Raw genomic sequence first — 21,768 nt, forward strand, 5'->3', positions numbered from 1 at the left:
TCATATGCTACCTCTTGAAATGGCTGAACATTAACCATTTCCTTTTGGTACAGTGACTCTGTGTATTCCTTCCATCTTCTCTTGATGCTTTCTGCGTCATTCAATAATTTGCCAGAGAGGGTAAGGGAATTCAGGAATTGCACATTTTTTATGTATGATGGCAGGGAATGTGTTACTGACAATTAATTCTCCAGAGCATCAGTCCTCAAGAGTTTCAGTCAGTCCTGTAAACATAATCTGAAGCATTTAATGTGTGTCAGACACAGTGCTAAGACCTGGGAAACATAATTTGAGCTGATGCATAATCCCTTCATGAAAACCTGAAAAATAAACCATTGATTACTATGGAGAATAGTAAGTACATTAGTAATTGAGTCTATAATGGGAGCTACAGAAGCCATACAATTAAGTCAGAGCCCTGGAGGGTGGAGGCCAAGTAAGGCTCCTACAGCCCCGTGATTTTTGAGCATGACAAGTGTGAGAAACTGTCACGCAGAGCTGAGGCAGATTGACTGACATTTGTGGGAGCAATGAGTAGAAGTTAGATGTTAAGTGGTTTTGTGTTCTAAAATAAGGACTCGAATTTTTTTCTGAATGAATGAATGAAGGGTTTTATGAAGAGAAGTGATGCTTCAAGTTTTTTTAAATTTTGGATAATAACCATGGCATTTGCTTGGCTGACTGATAGGTGGTGGTGACAGATTCAAGGCTGTAAGACCTACTAGACTTCTGCTGCAATATTGTGAGAGGAAAAGTAAGACGGGCCACAGGGTAAGCAGAGAGGAGCACATGCATGAGGCCCAACAATCCATCACAGGCTGCTGACAAGACACAGGATGACTTGTGGGCTCCTGGCTTGAGAAATACAAAGTATTGGAGGAACAAATTTGGAAAAATATGATTTTATGGGGAAGAACACTGTAGCTTTTTCCCATTTATCTGGGAAAGTCCCAGAAATATCTTATCATAAAAACCACGAAGAAGTGGTCTCATAAATACCATGTTACCTCAACTGTGATTTAAACTCTACCCTTATAGGTAGACAGAATAATTTTAGATATCCCCTAAGCATAAGCATCCTGGTGTGTGCCCTAGGACTGCTAAGCACACAGTCAGTGATTCAAACCCACCAGCTGCTCCTCAGAAAACCTCCACAGGTTTTCAAGCTTATGGTCCCGCAAATGATAGATATTTAAAGATTGAGTTCCCTTGGGCTAGTAAGTTCCTTATGGTCAGTAATTGCTGTTAAGTAACATGGATTCAGTTTTGACTCATAGTGATAATTGTATTAAGTGCCGTTGAGTCGGTTCCAACTCATATTGACCCTGTATACTGTTTCCAAGAGCAGCTGGTACATTTGAACTGCTTACCTTGTGGTTCACAATCCAGTGCTGACCCTACAATGGCACATCAGGAGTCCCATAGAACTAACACCGTTGTTGTTGCTGTTGTTGTTAACTGCTGTCGAGTCATTTCCAATCCACAGCCACCGTGTATAGGTTTCCAAAGATCAGCTGGTGAGCTTGAACTGCCGACCTTGCAGTTCAAATAACTTTTCAATCCAGCACATTAACCCACAATGCCACACCATAGTGTTAATGGGGAACATTAAATACCCCCCAAAGAAGCTACAGATAAGGCCTCTTTCCCCAATGCAGACCTACTTTCTAGGAAGGACTGTAACTTCAGCCTGTATGTATGAGAGGAGTTCTACACCTCACACTGTGTGGGTTACGCATTCCAAAGCAGCTTCTCAGCTCAGAGTGGATTGAAGCAATATGACCCATTGTTTCTAAGGACCTAACCTGTGGTTTATCATTCCGTACCCTCTTGAATGGTATTCTCTCAGGTGTGTCTCCTTAGTCAGTGCTATGTGTCCAGCATAACTTTTATGGTATAACCCTTGTCCTTCTAAACCTTGTTTCACAAATCAGTGCATCTTCTTTGGGGGGTGCCCCAGAGCAGCTCTGGACCCTAATGTAGCACCTCAGTAGGCCATGATGGACATGTATCATGCTTAACCAAACCCAGTAGGACCTCACCACCAACACAAGCATGGTGCAAGAGAGTTGAGGACCATCGCTGAAGGAGGTGAGTTTCTGTCAGCCTGGTCCTAAGCATGTGGCACTTCTGTGGGAAATGGTTTTCTAAATCTGGCACGGAGGTGTAAGAGAGCTGATGAGGTGAGTGATGAAGCTAGCCTCTCCACGCTATGATTTATAAGTCCGGGCACCACAGGACTCAGGAAATTGCAATGCTAAGACCATAAATGATTCATATTTTCCAGTATGTAAAACATGCTTATAGTCGACTCACTGAAGTTAATGGCAAATAAATTGCCAGAGAATCAGACTCTGATATAAGTCAAACAAATGCTTCACTGTGCAGCAAAGGCGACAATCATTCCATGTGACTGGGTCCAAGCATATCACCTCACCAGTACAACACATGAACCTTCTTTGCTGTCAGTGATAGCCATTTGAATGGCTATCACAAACTTTCAAAACCATTTTTCTGACAAGCTCATCTGGAGAGAAAACAGCAATTGTTGTCTGTTAATTACCTGCCACTACTATTCTGTGGAGCCCTGGTGTGGCACTGTAGGTTAATGTGCTGGACTGCAAATTCGCTTGAACCGCAAAGTTGTCAGTTCAAGTTCACCAGCTGCTCCTCAGAAACCCTATGCAGGGTTGCTATAGGTTGGAACCAACTCTACAGGACCTAACAACAACAACAATTATGCTGTGTCCTAGCACTTATTCTTGAAGAATAACGCAACCACGGCAATAACACAAAATGGAAAGGGGAACATTTCTAGTAGTAGAAACAACAATCTCTCCCCTACTGTTAATTCCACTGGGCCAGCCACTCCCATAGTTTAAAGCAGAGGTTGTAAACTACAGCCCATAGGTCAAATCCTAGTGTTTTTGCACAGCCCACGATTCTGTATTATTTAGATGATTAGGAGAAAAAAAAATCTATAGAAAGATACTATTTTATGACATGTGAAAATAGTATGAAGTTCTAATTTTAGTGTGTATTAAATAGTTTTATTGAAATATAGTTTTGCTTATTTGTAAATATATTGTCTATAGTTATTTTATGATATAATGGCAGAACTGAGTATTATGATGGATGGTAAGACCTTCAACCCCTTTGTAGTGAAAGTCTGCCAACGGCTGGCTGAAATTACGATGGCCCAGCTTGATACAGCTGGGACTAGTGAAATGCATGATAGAACCAACTGTCCTCAAACACCTCATGGTTAAGTCAGTGTCCAAATAGCCCATTAAAAAAAATAATAAAACTCAACTAAACCCACTGCCTTAGAGTCAATTCCAACTCAGAACTGCTCCTTAAGGTTTCCAAGACTAAATATTTACAAAAGCAAACAGCCTCATCTTACTCCCATGGAGCAACTAGTGGATTTATACTATTGATCTTGTGGTTGGCAGCCCAATGCCTTACTCACAGTGCCACTGGGGATCCTATTATTAGTCACTTTATTATCAGTCATTAGCACTTTCCAAAACCCATCACCATGGAGTTGATTCCAACTCATAGCTTCCCTATAGTGCAATAGAACTACCCTACAGAGTTTCCAAGGAGGAGTCCTGATGTGGTGCTGTGGGATAAAGCACTAGACCAAAAGGTCAGTTTGAACCACAAGGTTGGTGGTTCTTCAAAGTCACTAGCTGCTCCTATATCGACCCTGTATAGAAAACCCTATCCAGGGTCAATTTGAGTTGAAACTGACTCAATGATACTTAACAACAACAATCTTTATGGAAGCAGACTGACACATCATTCTACCATTGACTGGCTGGTGGGTTCAAATCATCAACATCGCAGTTAGCAGCCAAGCGCTTAACCACTGTGTTACCAGGAAACATGATTTGGGGATGGAGCACAGAATCAGTAAGGGGTGGAAGTCAGTAAGAGAATGGTTTCAGTAAACTCTACAGAGGGCACAAGAACCCCATTTGCACTAATTCACATGATTCCTAGGCCATGAAATAACTTTAGGAGGGTGGGTCGGGTGGATGAGAAGGGGAAGGTTCTGGTCCACACTTCATGTGATAATGTCTCATCAAAGTCTTCCAATATTATCATGAAGGTTTGTCAGTATCTGAGTAAACTAGATGTCACCCCCACTAGTTACTTAGAAATGTTTTTCTGGGCCAGAATGTCCAGGCCTTCAGAGGACTAGGGCAGTTCTAGTGGACCCCAGGGCAAGATGTGAAGGTTTCAGTGCAATCCATATAATCCCAGACTCGTCTAAGGCCACCCAGAGTAATCTGAACATGACCCCTTCATTTTGTCTTTTACTTTCTACCTCCTTGCCTCCTCTCCAGCTTGAGAACGGTGGCCTGAACAGGACATGAAGATTAAAGGCAGCAATAGGCAAAGGAGCCTGCTGAAGAGTTGGGTGAGCCCCTGAGGCTGATCTGTGGCTTGCAGACTCCAGCAAGCTCAGCCAAGGACAACAGTAACTCCAATACACACTAGAGTTCTGGGGCTACAAAAAGGATGAAATGACACCCCAAATGACAGCAGAAACAAACCTGGACAGAAAAGGGAAAGAGAAGAGCAAGGGTAAGGACAGGGAAGATGAACTAGGCAGAGCAGGTGGAGCGATTCGGGAAAGCTGGCTCATTCAGGCTGCATTTACTGGATAGGGCATTTAGGAAAACGAATTTGAATTCTGTGACTCTGATGTCATTTCTTTAACTGCATCAGCACAACCTTAAACAGAGCAATGCCTTCTCCTTTCCTCCATTACCCTTTTGGCCAAAATTGTTTAGTCTAGGAGGAATTAACAAGTTGCTAGAATAAGAAAGCGGAGCTGTGAGGGAGTGCAGGGAGGGGGTGAGATACTGTATCCAGCAGCACACATCTCTGCTCTGCTTTTCCTGGCAGCCGGGTCATCCTGCTTTGTGCAATAGGTCACAGGCACGACTTGTTGTGACTGAGCTCAGAGCACAGTTTAGGCTTGGCTACTCCAGGCTGGGAGGCAGGAAGACGCAGACAGCAGTTCTGCTTTTGGAATAACAGAACAGTGTTTAAGTGTCCTTACTGTTCGGGTTTATCCAGCAACTTCAATTCTTCTTCTTTGGATGTCTCGTAATACTTTTTTATTTTAACCAATTCATCTTCTTGGGCTCTCTGTTGAAACAGGGTTAAAAAAAGAAAAGGCCAGTGAGAATCTGTGTAAAGCAGTGGGTCTTAAAGTTTGGTCACTTGACCCCTAGCATCAGCAGCACCTGTCATGGTAGAAATGCAAATTGTCTAGACCCCAGAGGGTAAAAATTCCAGGGGTGGGCCCAGCAAGCCCTCTGGGTGATTCTGATGCATAGGACAGTCTGAGGATCTCTGCTCAGAAGCAAATGGTCCTAACAAGTGAGGCAGAAGGCAGGGCATTTGATGTTATCTTGGAATACACTGACTTCCACTGTGAACATATATGGAATATGCTGTCCATCGTATTTGCTTCCTTAGTCTCAGACAAGCGCTGCTAAATCACATTTGTTATTGTTGTTGGTAAGAGCCACTGAGTTGGTTCCGACTTACAGTGTGAGTGACCCTATGTAGGGTTTCAAAGGTTGGAACCTTTGACCTTGCAGTTCAAACTGATCTTTCACTCCAGTGCTTTATCCTACAGTGCCACATCAGGAGTCTGCTAAATACATAGACCCTCAATTATTTTCTTTCTAGTCACCCAACTTCCCTTTTTTCCTGCATTTTGAAAACACTCATATTGTATGACTTATTTTGGCATACTTTCTCAATTTGTCCAAATAACTCAGTTATGTGCAGTTTACCTCTACTATGAGTCAACACGTAATGACAATGAAGATGGTGCTGAACTCATGCACCAGCATAGCATATCTAGAAGACTTTCACAAAGTCCCTTCACATCTACAGCTTGTTTCATCCCCATTTTCTAGATAATTCTAGGAGAGCTTGCTCTAATAAAGTAAAAACCTCACTTTCCCCTATGATACAGGAGTACCTGTGCTCCAGGTACTCCACAAATGTATTTCCTGTCACCTGATACTTGTGTGCCACTTTTGTCTATTATTGGAAGCCTCACTAATGGAAATATGTGACAAGTTCCCACCCAGACATACTGGTGGCACAGGATTAAGCCTGTGGTTGCTAACTGAAAGGTTGGTGGGTTGAACCTATCTAGTGTGATACTCTAGAGTAAGCACTGGACTGCAAGATTGATTTGAACTGCAAAGTCAGCAGTTCGAATCCATCAGTCACTCCATCAGGCCTATACAGTGTCTTGGCAGCACTTAACAACAACTGGCTCCAAAGAAGGAAGACCAGGCAATTTGCTTCCGTAAGATCACAGCCAAGATCCAAGATATACCATGGGATGACTATGAGTTGAAAATCAACTGCAGGGCCTACAACATCATAAATAAAGGATGTGAGAATGTGCCAGGAATTGATAATACCATCAGGCGTGGACTAGTGAACTATAGACATCGTCTATAAAATATCCTTAAGGTACCAGAGAACCACAAGTAGCAAAATAGATCACTTTTTTAGTTTGGTGACCAAAGTCTACCATAGCTGCCAGGGCAGCTTCTTGAGAAATATCATTATTTAAGAGGAGGATCTGGCTCAGTCTATGTTTTCACATCTTACTAGTATACCAGAACAAGTTACCAGTCACAGGGGTACTGACTCTCCTACATCATCTTCTCAAGAAAACCTTCAACATATATAACCCAAATCAACATATCTTTTATGTTTACAGTGCTTTTTACTTTTCAAAACACTCTGCTGCTGATTTATGTATTTATTTATCTTTTAGTACTCTTTCTCACATATAAATCCATAAACAATTAGGCAGAATCCATTATACTCCTACTGTGTGACCATCAAACAAACAGGCTTAGAGAGCTTAAGTAGCTGATCCAAAGTCACTCAGCAGTCAATGGTACAGTTGGACTTCAAACCTAATTTCCCAAACACATACCATCTTCCTACACTGTTTCCTACCTTCAATGCCATCAGCTTATATGGTGTGCAGTAATCATACAAGCTGGTGAATGATTATTCTCAAAAGGAGACATAGGTGGATATACGGACATTGATCAGGGAGCTTAACTTGAATATTAAGTCATACGCTGGATTCCATGTCATATGAGTGGTAGCCACCTTGAACCACCTTCCCCTGCAGGTGTGCAGTGAGATTTACTAACCCAGATCCACAGTGGGAGCTAAGAATCTAGTACTTTGCTCATGTCTCTGTAGGATAAGCACTGGACTGCAAACCACAAGTTCTGCGGTTTAAGCCCGCCAGTTATTCCACAAGAGAAAGATGAGGCTTTCTGCTCCTGCAAAGAATTACAGCCTTGGAAACCCTATATAGCATTGCTATGAGCCAGAAACGACTTGACAACGCTTAACAACAACAAAGTCTCATTCAAACTTGTGTTTCTGAGCTGATATTTAGGATGCAAGGTCAAAATCCTTACTACCAAAGACGATGAATGGCTTAGTGATTTTTCAAGTGGAAGGAATCACATAGAATCATTTTTAGATATGAACTTTTTTATTGGTAAATATATGGACTATGAAAACTTCAGCTTTGTTTGTATTTTGACACTCACGTTTTCATACAAGGCTGCCAGCGTCTCCAGGTCGACCACAGAATCGTCCACATTGAAAATAGCTGCCAGAAAGAAGACAAAAGGAAAATAGATTGGATTAGATTCCCCATACTAGCACTTATTCCAAATCACGCTACCAAGCAATATAACATCACACTTTCTTACACACGTTGTGCCTTTCAGCATGTTCTGGCTCTCCTTCCTTTCGCATCAGGGGGCACAAATGAAAGGAACCAAAATGGTTCCTATTGCTGGCCTGGGCCTGGGCCTGGGCCCCACCCCAGCTTGTTTAATTTCTTATGCTCTGTGTCCTTTCTGTGGTTTAATTTAGGCTCCACAGGAGGAGTGTTTGTGCTTTTAAAACTAAATCAGTTTGTAAGTTTCAAGCACAATTTTAAATCTTTCTTGCCGGCTGGTAATTGAAGAGATTTAGTACCTAATGCACCAGAACCGACTCTTGCCCATTACCAGGAAGAGAGAGAGAAAAAAAGACAATGTTAGCAAATTAAATGAATTCAGGCATGTGATTTGAGGAACCTTTCCACAGCCACTGCAAACAGCTTGTTCGGATTAAAAAGACAAGAAAAAGCAATAATTGCATCAATGGCAAATTAAGATTATGGAAACCTCCCATGAGCCAGTCTTAAGGCAACTTCTCATTCCTTTGGTTTTATTAGGATTCTTGTGGTTCTGTATCTTAAATAAGTCACTTAGCTATTAATTAATATGCATATGATATCATCTCTGGACATTCCTTCCCATATGTACTGGGACACAAACATTGAGATTTTACAACCATAATGGCTTTGACTATCAAAGATGTTTGGAATGGGCAAAGTCCACATCTTTAAATAATTATTCAAAACTAATAAGGTTTGTTCCCTCAACCCTACCTCTCTTCCCCGACTTTACACTGTGAAATTAACCAGCACGCTAGTAAATTTTCTCCGTGGAAGGCTAATTAATTTTATTAAACCAACCAGTGATATTTAGAGAGCCTTAAAATCTTGTTCCCCAACCATTACTCTGTTCATTGGCATTACATCATGCATTTTGTAGAAGGTAGGGATCAAAGTAAATGGTAAGTTGATTTTGAATTGTTTTGCCTCTTCTATAGTTTAGAATAATATGAGTTCCTTTATATCATTTTAACAAAATTAATTAACTGAGCCACGATCAAATATTTGCAGAAGACTGAGAAATGTACTTAAAATTCCTTCACAGGCCACCTTCTCTAGCCTAGGAGTTAATCACCAAACTATCCCTAGATATGTGGTGTTGTAAGAAAAGAAGAGGTTAATATACCAGTGACAAAGTAAGTTGTCTCAGAGTCCACCAAGACAAAAGGAAAATGACACTTCCAAAAAGGACAATCTGAAACCACTAAAGAAGAAAGTAGTCTACAGAAAAATGAGAGAACTTGCCCGCTCAGAACTGTTTTTGTTTGTTTTTTTAATGTGTAGAAATGTGAACTCGTTAATTTATGAGACATATGAGGAGGTTTCAAAAAGTTTGTGGAATGATAGCATGATCTTTTCATTCAATTTTTCCATGAACTTTTTGAAGTCCAGCCCCATAATATATGTTTAAACAGCTAGTCCTAAACCAAAGTAGCCAGGAACAATTTGTATTTCATGGAAATCACAATATTTACTATAGAAATTCAGCCAACAGGAATGCAGTAAGAAAACATAAAATTGTAAAGATAACAGATTTTAAAAATTCCTATCTTAACTAATTCTGCGTCCTGATACATGCTATCCAGTCAGTTCTGACTCACAGCAACCCTGCATAGGGTTTCCAAGGAGCCCCTGGTGGGTTTGAACTACTGACCTTGTAGTTTGATGTCCAGTGTTGATCCTATAGTACCATGCCTGGAGTCTAATTATACATCCTAGGTGCTATAAATTAATTATAAGTTTTAAGACAGATAACCTTCACTTTCAAGAAAGAGAATAATCTGTGGTTCCCTTTTCTCAGTAAGTAACTATTTGGTTTTAAAGAGTGAATCTGTCTGGATCTCTGATACATAGCTGGTAGGTTATATGCTCAATCAGTTTTCTTCCCAGGTACTAGAGAAAAAACACTTAGTGGGTATGGGGCTGGATAGTGAGCATGGACTTTGGAGACATTTACTTACCTTCCTTTTCACTTATCCATTCTTTTAATAAATAATTCTTCAATGTGTACTAAGATCCAGAGACTGTTCTAAAAACTCTCTAGATATAGAAGTGTATAAGGCATGTAAAGTACTTGGTCTCATGGAATCAACATTCCATTCTAGTGTGTGAAATAGAAAAGAAATTAGAGACAATTTCAAACAATACTGTACTATGAAGGACATTGTGCAACATTACACAGGATTGTCAAGAAGACTTCTTTAAGGGGTGATATTTAAGCTAAGACTGAAGAGACCAGTTTGTAAATATCTGGAAGAAGAACATTCTAGGATTAAGTTTTGTGTTTTTCCCCCCCCATAAAGGAACAGAAAAGGGCACAGAAAAAGGCCAGCATGGTTATCATGAAGAGAGCATAAGTGAAAAGACTGTGAGGAAGTTGTGGTGAAAGTATCAAATCCCTCACTTATTGATAGGTTACATTGTCCAAGCTTCAGGGTATCTGTAAAATAGGCCTTGTACAACATACTGAGGGGAGTGAGGTGGCTCCATAAGATAATACTGGACTCAGAATCACAAGGTCAGCGGTTCAAGCCTAACAGCCACTCTGTGGAAGAAAGTTGCAGTTTTCTGCTCCCCTCAAAATTTAAAGCCTTGCAAACTCTATACAAGGTGGTCAAGTGGTTACGAGTCAGACTGCTAATCTTAAAGTCAGCAGTTCAAAACTACCAGCGGTTCCACGGGAGAAAAATGAAGCTTTCTGCTCCCATAAAGATTACAGCCTGAGAAACCCTATGCAGGGTCGCTATGAGTCAGCACCAACTCCACAGCACACCACCACCACCATGCAACAGAACCAACTCAACGGTGGCACTTAAGAACAACCAACACACACTGAAAGTATGAAGTGATGTCATATGTATAAAGTATTTAGTAAAGCACATGGATTATGCTATGAACTCCCTTAGCAAGGGCAAAGAATAAAATAAAGGAGAAAAATATACTCTGTACCTGCTTAGTTTAGCTGGTCGATGAATGCCAACTTTCAAGAATTTTGGAATGTTCAGATAAGAGTTGTTGTTAAGTGCCGTTGAGTCAATTCTGACCCATAGCGACCCTGCATAGGGTTTTTGAGGAGCAGCTGGTGAGCTTGGACTGCTGACCTTGCAGTTCAAATGGTTTTGCAGTCTGCCACATTAACCCACAGCACCACACCAGGATTCCCAGATAAGAGAACGTGTTACTAAAACCTTTCCTTCCTTCAAGACCCCATTCAAGGTCCAGCTTCAGGAAGCATTATTCATTGGAGAACGAAATATACAAATGACTCTAATCACAAAAAATACTGTATCAAGTGTTTTAGGAGAAATATAACTAATCTCTGGCTCCATTGAAGAAAGAACTTCATTTTTACCTCTGGCTTCAGTATTACCCATGAATTCATCCATCATCGTATTGCCAAAGTAAATTTTTCAAAAACAAAACACAAATCTCAAAATTTTTACTTTGATGTTTAGAGTACTTTGGGATACTTTAAATACTGAGTGAATTCTCATCTCCCTGGCCTGATTTTTAAGCTCATTCCTTGCCTGTCCCCAAGCTACACTTCCAAACCATCTTACATCTCACTTCCTCCATCGTGCTTTCTTGTCATATTGGACAATTCCCCATTCTGGTACATGCCAGGGCTTCATTCCTCCCCTCAACTCATCCTCCAAGAGCCACATCAACTGTTTCCTGCATTGTAAGGGGTTCCTTGACCTTGGGATTATTAAATTCTTACTCTTCTCCTCTGCCATGCCATTTCACTCATATTTGACGTAGGGTGAGGGTGGTATATTTTAAGAATCTGTACAATGACATACGCTTCATTGTCTCCCTCGTCCACTGTGAATGCTTATGTATTTTGATAACCCCAACACTGAGTGTAGTATCTGGTGTTTGTTGTTGTTGTTAGATGCCCTCGAGTTGATTCCAGCTCATAGCAGCCCTATACAGGATTTCCAAGAAGCTGCTGGTGAGTTTGAACCACTAACCTTGTGGTCCAGTGCTTCATCCCACAGCACCACACCAGGACTGGGTATTAAACAACTATTTGTGGATGGGATAGATATCACAGGACTCCCATATTTTACTTGGGCTAAGTGTCAAGAAAAGTTTATCAGCAATGAGAATATGGGGATGAGCAGGGGCTGCTACTCAAGGGGCATGGAGTTTCTGTTCAGGGTGATGGGAAAACGACGAAACAGAGAGTGATGATGGCTGCCCAATGTGACACATGAAACTAATGTCACCAACTTTTACATGTAAAATGTTAAAAACGTCAAATGTTTGCTATATATATATATATATATATATATATATACTTACCATAACAATTTTTTTTTTTTTAAAAGAGAGAACATACAGACTTCACAGAAGAATAGGACTTCAGAAAATTAACATATTTTATTACTTGAGGGTGGGTGGGTTGGGAAATATAGGAATTAAGGTTGATTCCTTCCCACCTAGATTTTCTCCTGTTAAGAAAAATCAAGGTTTAGCCAGTAGAGTTGAATAGGTACGTTCTCACTCATATATTCAGTATACTTCAATTTGCCTGAAAAGTCCATACCAAAAAATAATGAAGCGTAATAAAGAAATGTTCTCATTTTTGAAGATTTCCTTTTAGTCTTACCTCTAAAAAAGTTTTTAAATAACATCATGTAAGAAAAAAAATAAGGTCACAAATCAAAGTTCAACTGCTCTACTGCTATAGGCAGATACCTGAAACACACCTTGAATGACCCACATTAATTAAGCCAAGCTCTTTCCAAGCAATGACAATTAGTAAATTTACAATGAGTGCCAATGAACATCAGCTGTAAGACCTTTCAAGCAGAAGCAGCAGATACAGAAATGCTCATGGGATGGTCAGGCAATGGCAGCTAGTCCAGTTTTTGTTTTAAGAGTAAATTAATTATGGTGACTAAGGGAATCCTGGTGTGGTGCTGTGGGTTAATGAGCTGGACGGCAAAGTCAGTTTGAACCTCAAGGTTGGTAGTTCAAGCTCACCAGCTGCTCCTCGGAAACCCCAAGGCGTGCAGGGTCACCATGGGTCAGAACCGACTCGACAGCACTTAGCAACCACCAAGGGAGTCCTAGTGTGGCGCTGGATTGCTTAACCACAAGGTTGGCAGTTCAAATCCATCAGCTGCTCCTCAAAAATCACTATGAGTTGGAATCAACTTGACGGTGCTTAATAATAACAAAGGAGATTCTATTCCAAACAAAATTAGAGGCAAGAACTTGTAAAATGGTATGCTATGATTAAGACTCTAATTCATTTACTATTTGGTAGGTAGTCATTGAAGAGGTCCAAGTCAAGGAGAACACTGAATAGAATTATGTTACAAAGCAAGAACAAGCAGACAAATCCACTGTGTCAAATCAGTTTAACCCTTGGTGACACCATGTAGTCCAGAGTAGAACTGCTTCATAGGATTTCTTGGCTGTAATCTTTTCAGACAGAAACCGATTACCAGATCTTCCTTACATGGTTCGGCTGGTTGGGTTCAAACAGTCAAACTTCAGGTTAGAGGTTGAGGATAAACATTTGTATCACTCAGGGACCTAATGTTACAGAGGTCAAAATTTTGGAAAGACCAGTTTGTCACCTATTACAGGGTTGGACAAGAGGTAGCAGAAACCTGAATAGTACAGCCAGCCATGAGAGGGTACGGAAGAAAGTCATATTACTAAGTATCAGAATTGAGGAAACTGGAATGCAAAAACATTCTGAGATTATAAACCTCGATCTGGTAGAAGACCTTTGTATGACACATAGAAATAATCAGTTGAGCTTAAGATCTGGACATAACTGTGAATCTTTCCCCCAGAACCTTGGGGAGAAGTAAGGTAAAAATAAAGGACTGGTGAAGCAAAACGTAGATGAGGAGGGGAATTTAAGGTCAGTGCCAGGTATTCCACCAAGATTTCTGGTAGCGTAGTGGTTACGAATTGGGCTGCGAACCTTAAGGACAGCAGTTCGAAACTACCAGCCGCTCTGCGGGAGAAAGATGAGGCGTTCTGCTCCCGTAAAGATTTATAGCCTCGGAAACCTGGTACAGGGTCACTATGGGTCAGAACCGACTCGATGGCACTTAACAACAACAAGCGTATTTTTTAAAAATAAAAAGAAAATTAGAAACCGAAATAATATCAAGAGATTATGTGTTTGGGCACAGAAGCTTAAAGAAATTCAATGAGTTTTATCATCTCTACTTTACAGAATGGCCAAGGAAGATGAAGTTACTGACCAAAGAACCGAAACACAAACACACTTAAGATCTATGACTCCTAGGAACCTTGTCTTGGATGGACATAATCATACCTCTTAGTGTGGTGCTTTAGGATAGGCACTAGACTGTTAACCACAAGGCTGGTGGTTCAAACCCACCAGCCACTTCTCAGAAACTCTATTCAGGGTCTTTATGAGTCAGAGCTGACTCAACAGCACTTAACAATTCACCAAATACCGTTTAAATTCCTAGAGGGCCACACCTGCCAATTCATTCTAGACCCAAAATATTGGAATGTTGATGTTAAACGCCTTCAAGTCAGTTTCGATTCATAGTGACCCTGTATAAGGTTTCTGAGGAGCAGCTGGTGAGTTTGAACCACTGACCTTGTGGTTCGCAGTCCAGTGCTGATCCTAAAGCACCACACCAGAAGTCCAAAATATTGGAACAGTTATCAGAAAATCAAGAAACACTCTCTGATTAAATATTTCTTTGTTGTTGTTGTTATGTGCCGTGGAGTCGGTTCCGACTCATAGCGACCCTGTACAAGGTTTCCGAGGCTGTAAATCTTTATGGGAGCAGAAAGTCTCATCTTTCTCCCACGGAACAGCTGGTAGTTAGGAACTGCTGACCCTGAGGATAGCAGCCTGATTCGTAACCACTACACTACCAGAGCTTTGTTGTTGTTGTACCGTGGAGTGGGTTCCACTCATAGCGACCCTACACAGGGTTTCCGAGGCTGTAAGACACTCTAAAATGTATTGTTGTTAGGTGCCATTCGACCCTGTATACAGTTTCCAAGGAACAACTCGTGGGTTTGAAGCACCAACCTTGTGATTTACAGTCCAGTGCTGCTCATACAGCACCACACCAGGAGTCCATTAACTATATTATCCATTATTAAATAAGCCCATTTAATTAGTTCACTTGTGGATCACAGGGTAGAAAGAAATCATTCTTTGATTAAAACATTTCTGGAATTACCTCAGATAAGATAGCTCCCTCCATTTTATACTTTTGGAACTCTCTCTCAATCTGTCTCTCTCAGTCTTTCCCTCTCACAGACACCTTTCATTTTATAAGTTGAAGAAACAGAAACCAGCCTACACACTTCTACAGCAAGCCTCTAAACCCTGATACAGTAATTCCAAGTAACCTCAGCTTCCATTCCCATCTGTACAGGGCTCATTATACCAACACTCCTGCAGATGGTGTCAGAAAGGTGAAGTGTCAAATCCACAAAGGGGAGACCCCAACAACTCATTGCTACTGCAATATCAATCATTGCTGGTGGTTTTTACTTTTATCTCCCTCTCTCCTTAGTTGTCCCCACTCACACTGTCAGTTCAGTTAGAATATTTCACCTACACCTCACAATATGTCGAAAGGAAGTAGACACACGCTGTGAAAAGCTGGTAATTTTATTGGGTTCCTTTACCTTTAAAAATCTGTTACTTGGTCAAGTCTGGTTTCTGGGCTCGTTTTTTGCAGGGAAATTGAGGCAAACATTTTTATGTGGTCCTCTGGTGCCTGCTCTGTACTACGAGAATTATATACACAAGGATCATTAGAGCAGTGTTTTGCCCATTAAGATATAATAACCGTCAGCAGGGACAAAAAGCAGATCAGTATCACAAATTCAAACTAACAGGCTCACATAAAAACTACGTGCCTACTTCAGGCTCACGCACAAGGTCAGGGTCTTGCACAACAGGCAAATTCCCTCTCCAGCATGGAGGCTACTTTTCACAAGACCAGGGTAACTAGAAAGAGCATGCAGGAATTCTCTCAGCCCACCAGCTATTTTTAACCCTTAATTCTTTTCTATCCTCAAGTGTACCATGTCTAAATAAACAATGAATGATCGAGTTTGTTGTTTGAAAGACTTCTAAAAACCAAGCAGAGTTATTTAAGGAAGCTGTTCCTTTTGACTTGGCCTTTAGGCAAAAATCATGTGGAAGACTGGGGTAGAAGAGGCCCACAGTTCCATCAGCCAAAGTAAATCTGGTCAGACAAGGTGTGGAAGATGTCACAGACAAATGGGGTTGGGTTGGCTCACCAGGTTTTGGCTGATACTGGTTCTAACAATAATCTCTATGTAGCCTGTTTCATGCTTCTTTGAATTTTCCTTAAGGAGCTGACAATTTGACTCACATGGAATGAGTGTTGAGTAAATATTACCAACTGACTAGATTTATTCCCAATCCAGAAGAGCAAAGATGGATTGGATTTTTTTACTTTATTAGTAGAAATTATTTTATTAACAATGTTAACTTTCAAATAGCTAACATATATTTAGCTGTGTTGCCCAAATTACCGATATTTTCCAGGTTCACTAAAAACTCAGCTTATAAAGAAAATAGAGCAGAAGGGGAAAGCCCCATTCAGGATTTTAAACTTTTACATAACTAGCCAGATGAAAATCTCATGAAGCTTTCCCCCTCTGACTTCTATCAAGAAAAAGGAAAGGAGAATGGAGAATGGTGTGTGGGGGTGGGGTGGGGGGATGTGCTGATGAGGAGGGATAGTGTAGGATCTAAGCATCGGAGAAAGGGGAAACAGAAACTTCCATCATGGGAGAGATAGGAATTGGGTACTAGGAGAAAAGAAGGGAACAGGCACTGAGTTGTGTGGAGAGCGGCTGAGCAGGACAGTAGGCTGTACTTTTGTCCCCACTGTAACCCAGTGTCTCCTCTCTTTGCAATGGTCATAGCTCTATGGTAGCTTTCTTCAACAGGTCCTGCTGTCTCTTACTGGTCACTAAGTTCCAGTGACCATCAATGAGCACTCACACATCTGTGTGCACACAGACACATGCATAACCTCTTTCAATGCATGTATCTCTTAAAGAAATGCTAAAGTGCACCGATAAGAAGTAGCTTAAAAGAAGCTCTGTGAACTTTACCAGATGGTAGGCACAGCAGACAAACCTTATTAGGAATTAGTTTCTTGGAAAGCACTTATTGGGAGTCCTGATGTGGTGCTATGGGGTAAGCACTGGACTGCTAACTGCAAGGTCAGCAGTTCAAAGCCATCACTCGCTCCTTGGACACCCTGTACTTGTTGGCTACGACTCGGAATCCATTTGATAGTACTTGCCAACAACAGCAATGGCAGAACTTATTGAGGGGCCTAGTGTGGCATTGTAAGATAGTCACTGGACTGTTAACCACAAGGTTGGTGGTTCAAACCTACCAGCTGTTCCTTGGACACCCTATACAAGGTTGCTGTGTATCAAAACTGACTCAACAGCATACAACAACAACAACACTTATTTAAGAAGCCTTGGTGGGGCATGGGTTACTCATTGGACTGCTAACCATTAGGTGTGTGGTTTAAATCCACAATTGCACCTTAGGAGGAAGATGAGGCTGGCTGCTGCAGTAAAGATTCACAGTCTTGTAAACTGGGTAGAGCAGCTGTACTGTCCGATCGGGTCACTGTGAAGCAGAACAGACGCACCAACAGTAGGTCGGTAGCATTTGTTGGATGATCCTCTGTGACAAGCATTGTTCTCCACATTAGACACTGACTTATATCAGGCGGGTGCAATTGTTTTCCCCAAGCTTGGCAAGTAATAAAACTGAGGCACACATTTATACACCTGGATTTCCCAAGCTCAGTTTCTTAATGGCCCCACAGTCTAGTGCTAATCCTACAGCATCACACCTGGACTCCAATACTTGCAGTAAAATGACCAAACTAAGTCTTTGGTATCTGTTTGAAGTTTTCAAAATAATCAGTATTATAGTTGAAATCATACTAAAAAGCACTTCTGAAAAAAAAAGAAAACTGGAACCTGAAAAGGCTCAATTTCAAATAAAAAGAAAGTAAAATCCTCAGTAATCCAAAGCCTAATTTTCTTTAAAAAATAGTAATAATTGCAATTTTACACCACATGCCAGAATTGATTGAAAAGGCACACACACACAGAAATGAAGGGGCACAGATGAAAGAAATGTAGAGAATTCGAAATATCAAAAGACTGTATTTTGCCATCTTATTTGCATTTCTAACTGCCTGGTGATATAATGTGTTACTTGGTAAAAACCTTAATTTGGGCTCTGGTGGAATAGAGACAAGTATAAATGACATATTAAACAGGAGATATCTGGGAGGGGAAAGAAATGACCATCACAAAAGAGATACTTTCCAAGTATACTACAAATGCTCAAAATCAAGCAATGTTTAAAAGCAAAAACACCAACTCTCACCTAGGTCCAGGCATGTACTATGCCTGAAGGTGCCCAAGGTACCATTTTATAGGTGCAATTAAAATTGTCCATGGTTCAAACCTCAAAGAAGGGCATACAGCATAGAATTCACAAAACTTCCCCCTTGTATCCTCTCTGTTCTCTGGAGAGCAGTGGAATGAGAAACAGTTTGGGTTAAGCTGCTTCTGTTCTTCCATTAGTTCTGGTTCTTTAAAACCAAAATTACATTCCAGGCAGATTGGATGGTTTCAGCCAGTTGCCTGAAGGTAGAGTACAAAGAAATGCCACCCTCTGCTTTCTGGACTCAGCTGGATGAATGAAGGAATGTGTAATAGTTTAGAAAGAGATGGGGAGGATTCCTGCTGCTCAGATGGCTTGAACTCACTGGGAGGAAGAGGAAGGTGGCAAAGGAAAGGGAAGTATTAGAATTACTATTTTGACTTATCTAAAAACAGCCCTGGTGTGGCGCTGTGTGATAAGCAGTGGATTAGCAACTGCAAAGTCGGCAGTGCAAACTCACCAGCCACTCTGGGCAACCCTATGCAGTGTGCCATAAGTCAGAACTAACTTGATGGCACACAACAACAACAAACAGCAAAAAGAAATTAAGTCCTGCCAGTATTTAACGTGTGGTTTAGACACTGGCATCCTCATTCAGCCGTATGCGGAAGGTCATGATCACATGTCATGTTTGGTGGGTTAGCTCCCTCATACGTAGCACCCCCACATTTTCATTTGCTTTCATATATTACAGACTTTTTGGGGATTTTGTGTGTGTGTGTGTGTCCAATAAAATAAATTTTTTCAGATTCTAAAATCTGGTTTCAACTAGACTAAACCTCACCAAACAAACAAATCGGCTTCAAAAGATTCCTTCAGAGAAACCCCAGATTAAAGATAATCTGTCAACAAAAAGAAGATGGCAAAGTTGACGCTTCCAATGCTAGTACAAGCTCTTCATCAGTCATGGAATGAGATAAAAGCAAGAACAATTGAATCAGATTTGCCAGAAAGTTGACCCCATAAAAACAACAGAACTTGTCAAGATGGAAATGTTAGTTTATAGCCACTATTATTAGTAATGAGTTTTACTCTACTTCTAAATTGAGCTTTGACATACTAGTTAATGAGAACTCAAAGCCATAAAAATTAGAAAGACATTAAAATACTATCCATCTCATTTAACTCATGTTTTATAGTGAGCCTATTCATTAGACTATTTACATAATGTATATTTTTCAGAACCTATACTTTGGGATGCATGTTCTAAAACTTCTAATAGGGATGTACAAAAAAAAAAAAAAAAAATTGGAGCCCACTGTCTTTACATGTAGAAGCCCTGGTGGCAGGCAGTGCTAAGCTTTGGACTGCTAACCTAAAGATCGGTGGTTTGAACCTACCAGCTGCTTCCTGGACAAAAGATGAGGCAGTCTGTTCCCACAGAGATTTACAGTCTTGGAAATCTATGGAGCAGTTCTACTCTTCCTCCAGGAGCACTATGAGCTAGAATCCACTCGAAGGCAGTTGGTTTGACCTTTAAGTGTAGCCTCTTCTAGGATACACTTTGAGGCTAGTTCTCAATAAAGTCCTGGACAATTCATAGTGGATTTCAGACGCCTGGTCACATTCATTATGGTTGAAACAAGCACCATAAACCTAGACAGAGATTTCTGGAATTTATTAAGACAAAAGGCAGTGAGGTCTAGTGGCCATTCTCAGATTTGGGAGATTAGGTTTTTGACTCCAGGCATAAAACTCACTTGCATCCCTCTCTCACATTTTGAATTGAAAGTCTTAAACAACAAAGATAATCTTTGATGCAGATAAATTCCCAAACTGAGATTTTGCATGAGATTCTGAACGAGTAGGAACTAAACTGAATAATGTTTTATTTTGATTTTAGGTTAAATATTATAAATATGAATTCTGAGTGTACGGGAATTTCCAAATGAATTCCAGGAGGTTTCTGGCACCTAGTCTGTTGCAATGCATACGGAGGTTTATATCAAGAATAGTCAACAGCAATTTTCCATATCCCCCGGGAAAAGACTAAGGGGAAACCAGTAACGTGGGATGAAAACACTAATTTGCAATCATGTAGGCAGTTAGTGTGTCCAAGGATGTCAAAATGCTTTCAAATACAAGTCATACCCATTTAGTAATTGAAAAGGGAGCAGTAAAGTAAATCACATATTCAGAGGCTCCTCTGGACGAAATGTACCAGCTGTGGGTATTAACAGTCCGCCTCCTGAAACCATTCTTCCTCGACAACCAAGGTCTTTATGCAGTTTTAAACTTTAGTCAGGGTAAAGATTTGGTTTTCCCCCACAAGATGTCAAACACCATACTGGGTAGAGAGAAACAGAAAAAAAGGGTTGCTTTCCTAAAAGATGTACTATCTCCAAACTATCTATATCCACTTAGCACCAGATTAGAGTTTTCATAACCTCATTGAACACTTTAACTCAAATGTCCCAGTCTTTTCATTCTCAAAACATCCAAAATAGAACTCAATTTTCCACTTCTAATACCATGTGCCTTCCTAGACTTTTTTTTGACACCATTTCAAAGTGTGTGAAAAAAATAGAATAAAAAGATAACAGAATTTCTCCATGAAATTTCTCAAATTCCCTTGTACACAGAGTTCCTGAATATAGAAACTCAAGGTACATTCAAGACTTGTCCTACATCACTCCTCACATCAGATGTGCCTAATTCTGGTAATTTTCTCTCTAAACACTCTTTGTGATTATCTCCTTTACATTTCCTGTACATTTCTCCTATACATCTCCTATCTACATTTCTGCAGACACAATCTTAGTTCTTGCTTTTGTCATTTAACAACTGAATTGCTATGGCAGCTTTCCAACACGCTTAGCTGCCTTCAGCTATACATGTGTTTATTTATTCAACAAACGCCTGTCAATCATCACCCATGTTCCAGGCACTATTGTAAGCTGTTGGAGATTCCTCAGTGAGCAATCTACCTCTTCAATCCACCTCTTGGAACTTTATATTCCAGTGGTGCAGGTAAATGAAAACATAAGTAGAGGGACACACAAAGTAAGGGCGATGAGGAAAGCAAGAGAATTGCCTTTGGTGACTTACATTATGGAGAGGTGCCTGTAAGTTCAAGGAAATATATTTCTGTAATCAAGATCAGATCGAAGCTCTTCTCCTATTCTACCTGTTCTTCCTGTTGTTGTGAAGTGCCATCTAGTCGGTTTCAACCCATAGCAACCCTGTATAGGGTTTCTGAGGAGCAACTGGTAAGCTTGAACCATCGACCTTGCAGTTCAAATGGCTTTGCAGTCTGGTGCATTAACCCACAGCGCCACACCAGGACTCCGTGTTCTCCCTGTTACTGACAGGATAATATCCCAATGTCTTGCATGATCTTCAGAACCCTTCCTCGTCTGGATGCTGCTTTTACTTCTTGATGTGTGCCTTGAACAACTCACATTCACATGCAATCTCTCTACTCTAGCTGTGCCTCCTTTTCACAGGCCTTGTTTTATGTTCTTTC

The 21,768-nt window shown here is 40.7% G+C and overlaps 1 protein-coding gene across 2 annotated transcripts in view; it reads right to left on the reverse strand.

Annotated features, from left to right (window-relative positions):
• Positions 1-21,768, reverse strand: part of FMN1 (formin 1) — a 581,640-nt gene that overhangs the window by 214,788 nt on the left and 345,084 nt on the right. For both annotated transcript variants that reach the window (XM_006831807.1, XM_006831808.1), the window contains 2 exons: positions 7,632-7,693; positions 5,078-5,166 (listed from right to left, as the gene is read on the reverse strand). In XM_006831807.1, coding sequence (XP_006831870.1) covers positions 5,078-5,166; positions 7,632-7,693 — 151 coding nt within the window. The remainder of the gene's footprint in view (positions 1-5,077; positions 5,167-7,631; positions 7,694-21,768) is intronic.

Source organism: Chrysochloris asiatica, unplaced genomic scaffold (assembly GCF_000296735.1).
Source record: "Chrysochloris asiatica unplaced genomic scaffold, ChrAsi1.0 scaffold00004, whole genome shotgun sequence".
NCBI classification, from domain to species: Eukaryota; Metazoa; Chordata; class Mammalia; order Afrosoricida; family Chrysochloridae; genus Chrysochloris; species Chrysochloris asiatica.